Source organism: Pristiophorus japonicus, chromosome 21 (genome assembly GCF_044704955.1).
Source record: "Pristiophorus japonicus isolate sPriJap1 chromosome 21, sPriJap1.hap1, whole genome shotgun sequence".
NCBI classification, from domain to species: domain Eukaryota; kingdom Metazoa; phylum Chordata; class Chondrichthyes; family Pristiophoridae; genus Pristiophorus; species Pristiophorus japonicus.
Genome location: NC_091997.1, coordinates 27,874,643 through 27,889,154, shown reverse-complemented (window position 1 = coordinate 27,889,154; position 14,512 = coordinate 27,874,643). Strand labels below are relative to the sequence as shown.

Here is a 14,512-nt window from a genome sequence, read left to right as displayed (position 1 = left end):
ATACCCGCTGCCCAGAGCGGAGGACTTATTTGCCACATTGGCTGGAGGAAAACTTTTCTCAAAACTAGATCTCACATCTGCGTATATAGCGCAGGAATTGACCGACGAGTCTAAGCTACTCACCACCATCAACACACATCGAGGCCTTTTCATGTACAGTCAATGCCCATTCAGCATCAGGTCGGCAGCTGCTATATTCCAGCGCAACATGGAGAGTCTGCTCAAGTCCATCCCGGGGACAGTTGTATTTCAAGACGACATACTTATCACGGGCAGGGACACCGACTTCCATCTCCGCAATTTGGAGGAAGTACTAAAGCGGTTGGATCGGGTAGGACTAAGAGTTAAGAAATCCAAGTGCCTGTTTCTCGCGCCCGAGGTTGAATTTTTGGGCAGAAGTATTGCCGCTGATGGAATCCGCCCAACAGAGTCCAAAACAGAAGCAATTCGCCTGGCACCCAGGCCACGGAATGTCTCAGAACTGCGCGCCTTTCTCGGGCTGCTCAATTACTTTGGGAACTTTATGCAGAACTTAAGCACACTGCTGGAGCCTCTCCATGTGCTACTCAGAAAGGGGTGCGATTGGTTTTGGGGGGAAGTCCAGGAACACGCCTTCAACAAGGCACGCAACCTTCTGTGTTACAACAGTGTTTTGGCTTTCTTTGATCCAGGTAAAAAGCTAGTTCTTACATGTGATGCGTCAGCATACGGGGTCGGGTGCGTTTTACAACATGTCAATAGTGCGGGTAAATTACAACCCATAGCTTATGCCTCCAGGTCACTTTCACGGGCGGAACGCGGGTACGGAATGGTGGAGAAGGAGGCGCTGGCGTGCTTGTACGGTGTCAGAAAGATGCACCAATACCTTTTCGGGGCCAAATTCGCGTTAGAAACCGATCACAAGCCCCTTACGTCCCTACTATCCGAGAGCAAGGCAATCAACGCCAATGCCTCGGCGCGCATTCAGCGGTGGGCACTCATGCTGGCCTCTTACAACTACACAATAAGGCACAGACCAGGCACAGACAACTGTGCCGACGCGCTTAGCAGGCTACCCCTGGCGACCATGGAAGGATCTGACGAACAGGACTGTGAGATAGTCATGGCAATCAATGCCTTTGAGACCACAGGTTCGCCCATGACGGCTCGCCAAATCAGAGCCTGGATGACCAGCAACCCCACGTTATCCCTAGTAAAAAGATGTGTCTTAACTGGTGACTGGGCAGAGACTCACGATGCCTGCCCCGAGGAGATCAAACCTTTCCATAGGCACATGCATGAACTATCACTACAGGCAGACTGCCTGATGTGGGGCAGCCGAGTAGTTATGCCTCTGTGAGGCAGAGAGCCGTTTGTCCGGGAGCTCCACCGCGAGCACCCGGGGATCATTCTCATGAAGCCATAGCCAGATCCCACGTCTGGTGGCCTGGCATTGACGTGGACTTGGAACTCTGCGTCCGACGGTGCACCATTTGTGCCCAATTCAGTAATGCCCCCAGGGAGGCCCCCCTGAGCCCCTGGCCCTGGCTACACAGGTCCATTCATGGGCAAAATGATCCTCGTAGTTGTAGATGCATTTTCAAAGTGGATCGAATGCACCATTTTAAACTTGAGCACCACCTCCACCACTGTGGAGGGCCTTGGAACCATGTTCGCAACACACGGCATTCCTGACATATTGGTCAGTGATAATGGTCCGTGCTTCACCAGCGCAGAATTCCAAGATTTTATGAGTGACCATGGCATAAATCACGTTAGGACGGCATCGTTCAAGCCGGCCTCCAACGGCAGGCGGAGCGAGCAGTGCAGATCATTAAACAAGGCATGCTCAAAATCCAAGGTCCCACGCTGCAGGACCGCCTGTCGCGACTGCTGCTGGCATACAGATCTCGTCCGCATTCACTGACTGGAGTTCCCCCCACGCACAACTATTGATGAAATGGACCTTAAAGACAAGGCTCTCATTAATCCTCCCAGACATGCATGAAATCGCTGAGGCAAAGTGCTGTAAGCTAACTGAGTACCATGTCCGAAATTCGAGAGGGAGGTGGAATGAGATAGGGGACAAAGTGTTTGTGCTAAATATGGCAGGGGTCCCAAATAGCTTGCAGGGACAGTATCAGGCAAGGAAGGAAACAGGCTACTGGTAGTACAAATGGACAATGGCCAAACCTGCCGGAGGAATGTAAACCAAGTCAAAAGTAGATTTACCAACAACACTGCTGAACCAGAAGCAGACTACAATGTGGAACTCACACCACACCTGGTGGACAGACAGAGGGAACAACCTGAGGAAAGGGCAATCCCAACAGACAGCCCAGGCGAGACACCAACAGTCATACTGAACGAAACAGACAGCCCAGGCGAGATACCAGCAATCACACCGAAAGAAAAACAGGCACCAAGGCAAACAACTGAACTACAACTAAGACGCTCCACACGAGAACGTAGACCACCTGAGAGACTGAACCTATAAAGACAATAAGACCTTTGGTGAGGGTGATGTCATGTATCTCACACTACTGTACATAACTGTATCTTACCATGCTATACATGACTGTAACTAGAGATGACCTGTAACCACAAGCTTACCTTACCACCAGGGGTGCACTTGCAGGAGACACTGGATACCTGTCCCAGACAGGTATATAAGGACAGGTCTCAGGCGAGTGTGGCAAAGGAGAGCTGTGCAATAAAGATGCAGGTCCTGAGTGACCTTGACTTCAGTATGTGCCTCGTGTGAATCTATACTGCAGGGACAGGACTTTACAATACCAGATTTAAGCAGAACTTCAATCTCCTGCCTGCCATTTTGGAGAGTGTTCCCAGCAGTGATCTGGTGATGTTATTGACAGGAGGAGCGGTGTGCATATGTCCTGCTGCATCTCAATTCATTTTCATTGAGGTTCCAATTGTGGACGTGCCTGAAAGGTGATCAGGAGCGGTCCGATTATGGGAAAATAGTACTAATAAAATTTAAAGAAATGACTTGCATTTATGCAGCTGTCTTTCATGACCTCAGGACAGCCCAAAGTGCTTTACAGCCAATGAATTACTTTTGATGTGTAATCACGATAGTCATGTCAGCAAACATGGTAGCCAATTTACCCACAACAAGGTCTGACAAACAGTGATAAGATAAATGATCGTGTAATCTGTCTTCGTGGTGTTGGTTGAAGGATAAATGTTGGCCAGGGCAGCAGGAGAACTTTTCTGCTCTTCTTCAATTGGTGTCATGGGATCGATCTGAGCAGATTGATGGGACCTCGTTTTAAAGTCGTACCTGTAGAGGGACCCTATATGGTGCAGCACTCCCTCAGTACTGCACTGAAGTGTCCGCCTATATTATGTGCTCACATCCTGGAAACCACAGCCTTGTGAATCATAAATCAGAATGTGATTTGTGAGCCAGGCTGACGTTTATATAGACGGGCTATTCAACCTCGTGTGACTCAGCACTGAAACAGCAACATTCAGTTGGGACATGTGCTTAATGCCCGGTGTCCTGGCCATTATTTGTCCCTCAATCAACATAACAAAAACAGATTATCTGGTCATTATCACATTGCTGTTTGTGGGAGCTTGCTGTGCGCAAGTTGGCTGCTGCGTTTCCCACAATACAACAGTGACTACACTCCAAAAAGTACTACATTGGCTGTAAAGTGCTTTGAGATGTCTGGTGGTTGTGAAAGGCGCTGTATAAATGCAAGTCTTTCTATCTTTTTCTATCAATGCAGAGGCTGGGTATTCTGCAGCAACTGTCTCACCTCTTGACTCCCCAAAGCCTTTCCACCATTTTGCAGGGCACAAGTCCTGAGTGTGATGGAATACTGTCCACATGCCTGGATGAGTATAGCTCCAACAATACTCAAGGAGCTCGACACATTCCAGGACAAAGCAGCCCGCTTGATTGGCACCCTATCCACCAATTTAAACATTCACTCCCTCCACCACCGGCGCATCGTGGCTGCAGTGTGTACCATCTACAAGATGCACTGCAGCAACTCGCCAAGGCTTCTTCGACAGCAACTCCCAAACGATCTCTACCACCTAGAAGGACAAGGGTAGCAGGCGAATGGGAACACCAACAACTGCAAGTTCCCCTCCAGGTCACACACCATCCTGGCTTGGAAATATATCGGTCGTTCCTTCATTGTCACTGGGTCAAAATCCTGGAACTCCCTCCCTAACAGCACTGTGGGAGCACCTTCACCACACGGACTGCAGCGGTTCAAGAAGAGGGTTCACCACCACCTTCTCACGGGCAATTAGGGATGGGCAATAAATGCTGACCTTGCCAGTGAGTGACGCCCACATCCCAGGAACTAATAAAAAAAATTGTTTGTGCCAATTTTATGGAACTTTGACATTAATTAAATGACCGTTGATTCCTTTTCAGAAAATTCTAAATATTAATCAGTATCCTACAGCACGGCTGAAAATCTGCCAGTCAATTTACAAGCAGATTATACCTCTGTAAAAATAATTGATTAATTAGAAATGCTGATCAATTCCAATCATTTAAATTGAGAAAGCCGAGTTGGGGCAAAATCCAGAGTCCAGCGCACCACTGATGTGAAGAGTTTGAATAAGACAAGACAAGTCGTGATTAACTGGTGCCAGTCTTGGGTTTAAAATGCCTTTAAGTTGTAGTTGGGACAGTTTAATACATTAAAGGTGCTATGTTAATGCAAGTTGCTGTTATTGTAAGACGAAGAGAAAACTGGTAGAGATAAAGAGTTTAGAGGTTCTCCGAAAGAATGAGTTAGAGTAAAAGGAAGAAAGACTTGCATTTCTATAGCACCTTTCACGACCACCGGACGTCCCAAAGCGTTTTACAACCAAATGAAGTACTTTTTGAAGTGCAGTCACTGTTGTAATGTAGGAAACACAGCAGCCAATTTGCACACAGCAAGCTTTCACAAACAGCAATGCGATAATGATCAGATTGTCTGTTTTAGTGATGTTGATTGAAGGATAGATATTGGCCTCAGGACACCGGGGATAACTCCCCTGTTCTTCTTCTAAATAGTGCCATGGTATTTTTTATGCCCACCTGAGAGAGCCTCAGTTTAACATCTCATCCGAAAGATGGATTTATGCAATGAGTTTGATTTAAAGAGGAAGAGAAGGATGTAGCAGACAGCATGTTTGCAGCTTAGGAGGGTCCAAGAGAGGACTGTTCTGAGGATCAATGATAATACTTGTAGTATAAGAAAAGGTTTGATGGGACAAATGTTCTATGCTGATCATTTAGATATTGAGCTTTGATTGGTTGAATACATGTTGAAGAGCCTCTCTAATTAATTTTTTACAATTGTTCAAACTACATAAGAACATAAGAAATAAGAGCAGGAGTCGGCCATTGCCCCTTGAGCCTGCTCCGCCATTTAATAAGACCATGGCAGATCTGATCTTGGGCTCAGTTCCACTTCCCTGCCCACTCCCCCTAACTCTTCACTACCTGACATTCTATATCTTCACCTAGCATGCATAAATATTGGCCAGAAATAATGGGATGAATATAATCAATGTTCAGGTATTTATATTGTGGCAACTAATTTCTTTTTCTTTCCTCTCCCAGAATAAAATTCAAGGAGTGGTCTTTGATTTTGTCAGCATGCAAGCCTTTGATATCTTTATCATGGTTCTCATCATCCTCAACATGGTGACTATGATGATAGAAACAGACGACCAAAGTCAAGAAAAAGTTGAAATTCTTTACTGGATCAACTTGGTGTTTATTGTTGTGTTTACCAGTGAATGTGTGCTCAAGATCTTCGCACTAAGATATTATTACTTCACCATTGGCTGGAACATTTTTGATTTTGTTGTGGTGATTCTTTCTGTTGTGGGTAAGTCAGAAACTAACATGCCTTTTTATTAAAAGAAAACGTTATGAGTTTTGCCCTTGTTTAGGCGCCGGTAACCAGTAGCAACCTGCTCCCGCCGGTGGTAACCAGTAGCGCCCCACTCCTGCCGGTAACCAGTAGCAATCTGTTCCCGCCGGTCACCAGTAGCGCCCCACTCCTGCCGGTAACCAGTAGCGCCCCACTCCTGCCGGTAACCAGTAGCGCCCCACTCCTGCCGGTAACCAGTAGTGCCCCACTCCTGCCGGTAACCAGTAGCGCCCCACTCCTGCCGGTAACCAGTAGCGCCCCACTCCTGCCGGTAACCAGTAGCGCCCCACTCCCGCCGGTAACCAGTAGTGCCCCACTCCTGCCGGTAACCAGTAGCGCCCCACTCCTGCCGGTAACCAGTAGTGCCCCACTCCTGCCGGTAACCAGTAGCGCCCAACTCCCGCCGGTCACCAGTAGCGCCCCACTCCTGCCGGTAACCAGTAGCACTCCGCTCCCGCCGGTCACCAGTAGCGCCCCACTCCTGCCGGTAACCAGTAGCACTCCGCTCCCGCCGGTCACCAGTAGCGCCCTGGGTCGCTGTACCAGCGATGACATCATCACCATGCGTGGCGACCCATTTTCACCCCGGAGCGAAAATTTGGTAGTGCCCTCTGAGGATGCCGCCGGCGATGCCCGTGACAGCTCCGCGGGGCGGGTACTGGGCTTTCGGCTCCTCGCGGGGCGATAATTAAAGGGGGGTGGGGGGGTGCGGCGCTGCAATTTCTTAAAATGGCCGACTTGCCGGTCGCGGCCTCGCCACCCTCAAATCGCGGGGTCCGTGCCGCAATGTTGCAGCCCAGCACTCCGCTTCTGTGCCGGGCTGCTGCCACAGCACCCCCGCTCCCCAGGGGTGAAGTGGTGGCCCCTTCTCCCTGATGCAGTGTCTGCAGTGTGCCGTCCCCTTTAACGGAAGGGGAGAGCTCTGTGTTCCTGGCAAATTCCTGAAGTTTAGCGCTCCAATTCGTCTCGGGGGCGGTAAGCCCAATTTGGCTGCCAGGGTGGGACTTCTGTGCCGGGCAGCTGTTACCACCCCCATTCAGCATCTGAATATCAGACACTGTGTATAACAGCCAGCCGATCCAATATCACCCACTTTGTAACCCCCCCCCGCCACCCCAAGTCGACAGTTCTACCCCAATGTATCTCTCTGTTACATGTTGACCAACCCAGTGTACTTTCTATTTTTATTTCAGGTTTTCACCACTTGCAATTATTCTTTGTATCTCAAAATAATTATTCTTATCACCCATTTTGATTTGTTTCAGGTATTATGCTGGCAGATATAATAGAGAAGTACTTTGTATCACCTACCCTGTTCAGGGTTATTCGGTTAGCCAGGATTGGCCGTGTCCTTCGACTTATCCGAGGAGCTAAAGGGATTCGAACTCTCTTGTTTGCCTTGATGATGTCCCTTCCGGCCTTGTTCAACATCGGCCTATTACTCTTTCTCGTTATGTTCATCTATTCCATATTTGGAATGTCCAATTTCGCGTATGTGAAAAAAGAGTCGGGTATTGATGACATATTCAACTTCGAAACGTTTGGCAACAGCATGATCTGCCTGTTTATGATCACCACCTCAGCCGGCTGGGATAGTCTGCTCATGCCCATGATGAACAGTGGCCAACCCGATTGTGATCCCAAAGCGATAAATCAGGGCACCGACGTCAAGGGCAATTGCGGCAATCCGATGGTGGGGGTGATCTTTTTTGTCAGCTACATCATCGTTTCGTTTCTGATTGTGGTCAACATGTATATCGCTATCATATTGGAGAATTTCAACGTGGCCACGGAGGAAAGCGCTGAACTCCTTTGCGAGGATGACTTTGAAATGTTCTACGAAGTCTGGGAGAAGTTCGATCCAGAAGCCACGCAGTTTGTTGAGTACGCCAGAATGTCCGACTTTGTCAACACGCTGCAGGAGCCGCTGCGAATTGCCAAGCCGAATAAGATCAAGCTGATCACCATGGACCTGCCGATGGTGACCGGTGACAAAATCCACTGCCTGGATATACTCTTTGCATTGACTAAGGAAGTGCTGGGAGAGTCTGGAGAGATGGATGCTCTGAAGGAGTCCATGGAGGAGAAGTTCATGGCCGCCAATCCGTCCAAAGTCTCCTACGAGCCCATAACCACCACTCTTCGACGAAAGCAAGAGGAAGTTTGTGCGGTCAAAATTCAACGAGCTTTCCGGCGTCACCTGCTGAAACGCTCCGTCAAACACGCATCCTACATGTTCCGCCACAGCGTCACAGACGCGATTCTCCCCGACGAAGAGGCTCCAGAGAAAGAAGGGTTACTGGCAGTTCGCATGAGTCAAAACTATGGTAAATACCAACCTGAGGAAGAAAGTACACCGAGCATAGCTCTAGAAGCAACAGAAGCTCCTAGAGAAGCAGCGGCAACTCCTACAGAAGCAGGGGTTACCCCTCTAGCAATGGCGGTAACCCCTCTAGAAGCAGCAGTGACCCCTCTAGAAGCGGCAGTTACCCCTGTAGAAGTGGCGGTTACCCCTCCAGAAACAGCAGTGACCCCTCTCGAAGCATCTGTAACTGCGGCCGAGCCAATAGACTGGATTTCAGAAGCGAAGGGTGTTAGAGAGTCAATTGTATAACTGGGGATGGACGTGCTTGCAAAGAGCCAAGCTTACGAAGCACAGCACCAAGGTGCCAAGGTGTGTGGCACTCGTACCTTCAAGAATGTTACTTTGTCTCTAGTTTTCTAGCACTGAAAGTTTCCAGTCGACAAATGGGAAGTGCATTGTGCAACTGATCTTTGCAGGATAATCTGGGAGGACCCACAGTGTGGTCACAATCCCTGTGCCGGAGGAAAATGCCATCTTTTAAAAAGAATCTCGCCAACGTTCTTGACTGCAAGCGACATTGTGACAAAGTGCTTAGCTGCAACTCGAATGTGCCTCTCTCCAGTGTCACGACTTGTTTTGTGTCGAAGAGAGAACATTGACTGTTGCTGTCTGTCAAAGAGAACTTTTTGAACCATGTGCTTTCCTTCAGGGAGATGTGGTTGATCCTTGTACAGTGATGGGGTTTATATCAGATATGCTGCGTTTAATTAATACCAAAACAACATCCAGGGTTGTCTTTTGATAGTTTCAGAAACATAACCATTATCATATGGTAGGTTAGTCCAAAGGTCATGTTTCCAGTTTCATTTCAAAGCTGTTCAATTTAAAAAATGCTTTTAGTTATTTCACTACTGTGCTTTCACTAATCTAATAAATGCCACTTGCCTAAAATGTAAGTAGCATTCAAATTATCGCTGGAGATGAATTTTCGTACAGTACGTGGTTATTTTTTTGTACAATACAATTTAAAAAGAAAATCCCCCTGCTTAATTATTGTGTTATGATCTTTTTAAAATTCAGCTGTTCAGATACTACTTTAAATATAATAATTTTTATATGCTGCAAGGTACCAAGGTAGAATGGCACTCATCGAATCTCCCAATTACTGATATTTCTCTGGTATGAATGCACTAGACGGCAAGACTTTCAATTCTGTCTGTAGCCTGTGTGGCCCCATACGGTGAGTTAGTGTTTCAGGGTAGATATAGTTAGTGCTGTAGTGATTTCCAGCATCACAGTTGCGAAATCTTACATCCCCCTCCCTCCCCAACATGCCCCATCAGTGGAATCCATGGAGCAAGGTGAAGAAATGAATCCTGTACCATAAAACAACACACTCCTTTTCTTCTACTGTCATAAAGCATTGATAATTTAGCTCGTTCATTATTGCGATTCATGAATTTGCATGTGTCGATTCGTTAACACTGAGCTTTCAATCGCTGGATTGGTCAGAACAGCCTTGCATACCCTCTTAGTGCACCTAACAAAGCAGATTCACGCAACTGTGTTTGATGTGGATCTGGACACCATAGCAGACCTCTGCCCCCTTTCAACCCGCAGTGCGTTGAGAACTTGGCTCGAAGGCTGAAGCCGGAGAATGTTTTCACGTGGGTTTGGTAAATGGGGCCAGTCTGGGAGTCTTGCTGCTTTTCTCAGCAGTGCTGTTTAATGTCAGGATATCCCAATAGAAATGAGACTGCTGAGAGGCATGCAGGACTCCCAGCCTGGGGAGAAAATGTTCATGTTGCTAAGGATGAGAAAAGGTCCTCGGGCTCATATTTGCTCACATCTCACCTTTTGGCTGATTTCAGGCCCATGTACCTACTTCCCCATCTCCTGGGATCGGCCAAAAAAAAAACAGAGACCTGCAGGAGTCCTCTGTCAAAAGTTCCTCTCCAACCTCACCTGGGCAATCAGACAAGCCCCAGGCACTTCTGCGTCCACACATTGTTTTCCAGATTAATTTACTCTTTCCATCCATATGCCACAATCACCTCATTTTTCAGAAATCCATCTTACACTTTCTTGAGGGATGAAGGAATCTAGTCTACACTACCGCCACTGGAATCTTGTTCCACAGGTCGGTCACCCTCTGGGAAAAATAAACATTCAAGCTCACCACCCCCCCCCCCCCCCCCCGCCCCCCTCAGTTTGTATGGGTAGCACTCAGTTCTAATCGACCCTGTAACCTCAGACATACTGTCGACTTGCATGATGTCTATAATCTCAATAACCTTAAATACCTGGATCTACATACAGGAATTTTAGGAGCAGGAGGAGGCCATTCAGCCCTTTGAGGCTGCACCACCATTCAAAGGGAATCATGGCTGATCTGCACCTCAGCTTCACTTTCCCGCCTTTGCTCCATATTCCTTGATGCCCTTACCTAGCAAAAATCTGTCGATCTCAGTCTTGAAAGCTCTAATTGTCCCAGCATCACAGCCTTTGGGGGGGGAGGGGGGGAGTTCCAGATTTCAACTACCTTTTATGTGGAAAAAGTGAACCCTGATTTCACGCCTAAATGACCTAGCTCTAATTTTGTGATTGTGTCCCCACGTTCTTGATTCCCCCCACCAGAGTAGATAGTTTCTCCGCATCTATCCTATTGAATCCTTTTAACATTTGAAACACCTCGATCAGATCACCCCTTAACCTTCTATACTCAAGGGAATATAAGCCAGGTTTATGCAACCCTGTCCTCATATTAACCTTGGCATCATTCTGATAAATCCGCATTACTCCCGCCTCCAAGGTTAATATAGCCTTCCTGAGGTAGCAGGGCCCAAAACTGAACACACTATTTCAGGTGGAATCTGACCAAGGCTCTCGATCACAGACAGGTAACCATGATGATCCACTGAGCCAACAATGCAATTGAACGTGGTGACCATTTGGAAAATCTGGAGGTTTAAGGTCAGCAGGGGCCATCGACCACTTGCAGTGTGTAACAAGTATTACACCCGGGCGCCTTGGTCTTTTTACTAGAGTATCGCTTGGGTTCTTTTATCAGGGCGTAAATATACCCGCATAGCCAAGCGATTATGATGCAATGCCTTCATTCCCTCGCTGGTCACCTCTGCCTCAGTACATTTTTCAACTTGAATTTGAACACAATCCAAGGAAGTATAGCAAAGCTTTACACCACGCCTGATATAACATTCTGTGTCACGTGTACTTGCCCAGAAACAACAACTTGCTGGACCAAGTACCGAGTTTCCAGATCAGGCGAAACCAATAGGCTCCCCTCATTAAGTATGAACCCCACTTTAATACAACCCCTGGGGTTGACAATCCAACACCTGCTTTCAAGCAGGCTGCCCAGAGATTGAAGGACAAAAACAGTCAACAAAAGTCTTTCATGCTGGAGTATTGTGACCAATTCTGGGCACCACACTTTAGGAAGGAAGTGAAGACCTTGGGTACAGAAAAGATTTACCAGAATGGTTCCAAGGATGAGGGATTAGAGTTACGTGGAGAGCTGGGTGAAGCTGGGGCTTCTTCTCCTTCGAGCAGAGAAGGTTAATCAAGGTGTTCAAAATCACAAAGGGTTTAGATAAGAGTAAATAAAAAGAGACTGTTTCCAATGGCTGAAGGGTCGATAACCAGAGGGCACAGATTTAAGCTGATTGGCAAACAAACCAGAGGCAACAAAAGGGGAAACTCTTTTACGCAACGAGTGGCAAGGATTTGGAATGCACTGCCTGTTAGCATGGTGAAAATAGATTCAATAGTAGCCTTTAAAAGGGAATTGGATAAATACTTGAAGGAGATATGGGGAAAGAGCGGGGGGAGGGAGACTAACTTGACTGCTCTTCGAAAGAGCCGGTACAGACTCGATGGGCCGAATGGCCTGCTTCTGTGCTGCAGTATTCTGTGATTTTATGATTCTATTTGATTCAATTTTCCAACAGTGCTTTGTGATTATGGGGGTAATTTTGATTTTATTTGACAGTGTAAAACAGGTGATAGGCAGTCAGCAGCACGTTTTACACCTCTTCCTGTCTCCAATGGAAATAAAAATCGGGAGAGATGAAAAAGCGGGTGGCCGACTCCCTAAGACCCTTTATGTGCTCCGGCACAAAGTCAAAGTGATCCCAGGTCAGTTAGTAAAGTTAGCGATGAATTTCCATCCGCAGCAGAGCTAGCATCAGAACTCCAAACCACGTTCCTGCACCCCCCCACCGCCCCCCCCCCCAATACCCAACCGGCCCTGTCCGGATTTAGTTTTGAATCTGGCAAAAAAAGTGGTAAGTTCCACATTTTTTATATTGAGCGCCTGTCCCTTGTCCCTGGTACCTCTGGCACAATGACCATTCAAACTGAGACAGAATAATAGGACTGAATAAATAGCAACAATCCTGTTTATGATGGTTTTATTACTGTTGCTTTCCCTGATTATGTTCTTAATATATGGATAGATACAATAATGTTAAAAGAACACACACACACATATATATAATATATATATATATATAGCAGGTCAGGCAGCATCTGTGGATAGAGAAATATAGTTAACGTTTCAGGTCGATGACCTTTCTGTTTTTATTTGGGTGACTTATGAAGAAAGGTTGAGCAGGTTGGGCCTATACTAATTGGAGTTTAGAAGAATGAGAGGAGATCTTATTGAAACGTATAAGATACTGAGGGGGGGCTTGACAGGGTAGATGCAGAGAGGATGTTTCCCCCTGTGGGGGAATCTAGAACTAGGGAGCATAGTTTCAGAATAAGGGGTTGCCCATTTAAAATGGAAATGAGGAGGAATTTCTTCACTGAGGGTGGTGAATCTTTGGAATTCTCTTCCCCAGAGAGCTGTGGAGGCTGGGTCATTGAATATATTTAAGGTGGAGATAGACAGAATTTTGAATGATAAGGGAGTCAAGGGTTATGGGAAGCGGGCGGGGAAGTGGCGTTGAGGCCAAGATCAGACCAGCCATGATCTTATTGAATGGCGGAGCAGGCTCGAGGGGCCAAATGGCCGACTCCTGCTCCTATTTCTTATGTTCTTATTTCAGATTCCAGTATCATGCTTTTGGTGTATACATATATATATGTGTGTGTGTGTGTGTGTTCTGGTGATTAAGCTTGTACAGAAAGACGTACCAAATGATGAAAAAGAAGGGAAAGGTCTGTTCAATGAGGTAAATGTGAACTCATTTGGCTTTCCGCATGATTTTATTTATTTTGTTCTTCTTAATTGCTCTTCCGTTATTCAAACTTCTCAATATAAGTTAGGAATTGTATCTAAAGCTCATAGTCTTATCATTGGCAGAAGGTTTGCCTGCATCATGATAATTCCAGTTACTGGTAGAATGGATATTGCTTACCATGTTGTCAAGGGTGAGAATCAAACCCTGTGCACACAGCTATATATCTTTTTATATAAATAATTGTATCAGGCAAGCTTTGGTCTGTAAATATTGTTGAATTCTTGTTCATTGACAGCATGTGGCACAGCTGTACTTTTTCATTCAAAACTGAGCCTAAAACCTGATGTAAGCTTGTTGACAGGTAGTGCAATCGGTCACTAACAATGCTGTACAGCAGTGCGTGAACCTACTGTGGCAGGGCAGTGGGTGTATTGGATTTAATTAAACCAACTGAGTGCAATGCACTGATCAGAATACAGATCATCCCTCATTCTTGTCTTCTTTTTCCTGAAAGTTGTGCATCGCCAACCAACTGCAGGAGAAAATAAAATCCAATTTCTTGGTGTGAAAGGCCAAAGCTCCTAGCCATTCACTGATGGTCAGACAATATCTGCAATCACTGCGCTATGTGGGGGCCTGCTGAGCAGGCGGACAGGAGGAGGAGGAGGGTGAATGCAGTGAAGCTTCCATACCTAAAAATCGTAAAGCCTGGAACAAGGCAAAGCCATTCTACCCATCAAGGCCATTCCATTCGGCCCAGCAAGATCACTCCATTCTGCCCATCAAGGCCACTCCATTCGGCCCATCAAGGCCACTCCATTCTGCCCATCAAGGCCACTCAATTCTGCCCATCAAGGCCACTCCATTCGGCCCATCAAGATCACTCCATTCGGCCCATCAAGGCCACTCCATTCTGCCCATCAAGATCACTCCATTCTGCCCATCAAGGCCACTCCATTCTGCCCATCAAGGCCACTCCATTCGGCCCGTCAAGGCCACTCCATTCTGCCTGTCAAGGCCACTCCATTCTGCCCATCAAGGCCATTCCATTCTGCCCATCAAGGCCATTCCATTCGGCCCATCAAGATCACTCCATTCGG

The 14,512-nt window shown here is 46.9% G+C and overlaps 1 protein-coding gene across 1 annotated transcript in view; it reads left to right on the top strand.

The window, feature by feature from the left end:
* scn4ab (sodium channel, voltage-gated, type IV, alpha, b) overlaps positions 1 to 13,895 on the top strand; it is a 247,080-nt gene extending 233,185 nt beyond the window's left edge. Inside the window, exons 26-27 of the mRNA XM_070864513.1 lie at positions 5,585 to 5,855; positions 7,166 to 13,895. Coding sequence (XP_070720614.1) covers positions 5,585 to 5,855; positions 7,166 to 8,514 — 1,620 coding nt within the window. The 3' untranslated portion in view covers positions 8,515 to 13,895. The remainder of the gene's footprint in view (positions 1 to 5,584; positions 5,856 to 7,165) is intronic.
* The last annotated feature ends 617 nt before the right edge of the window (positions 13,896 to 14,512 follow it).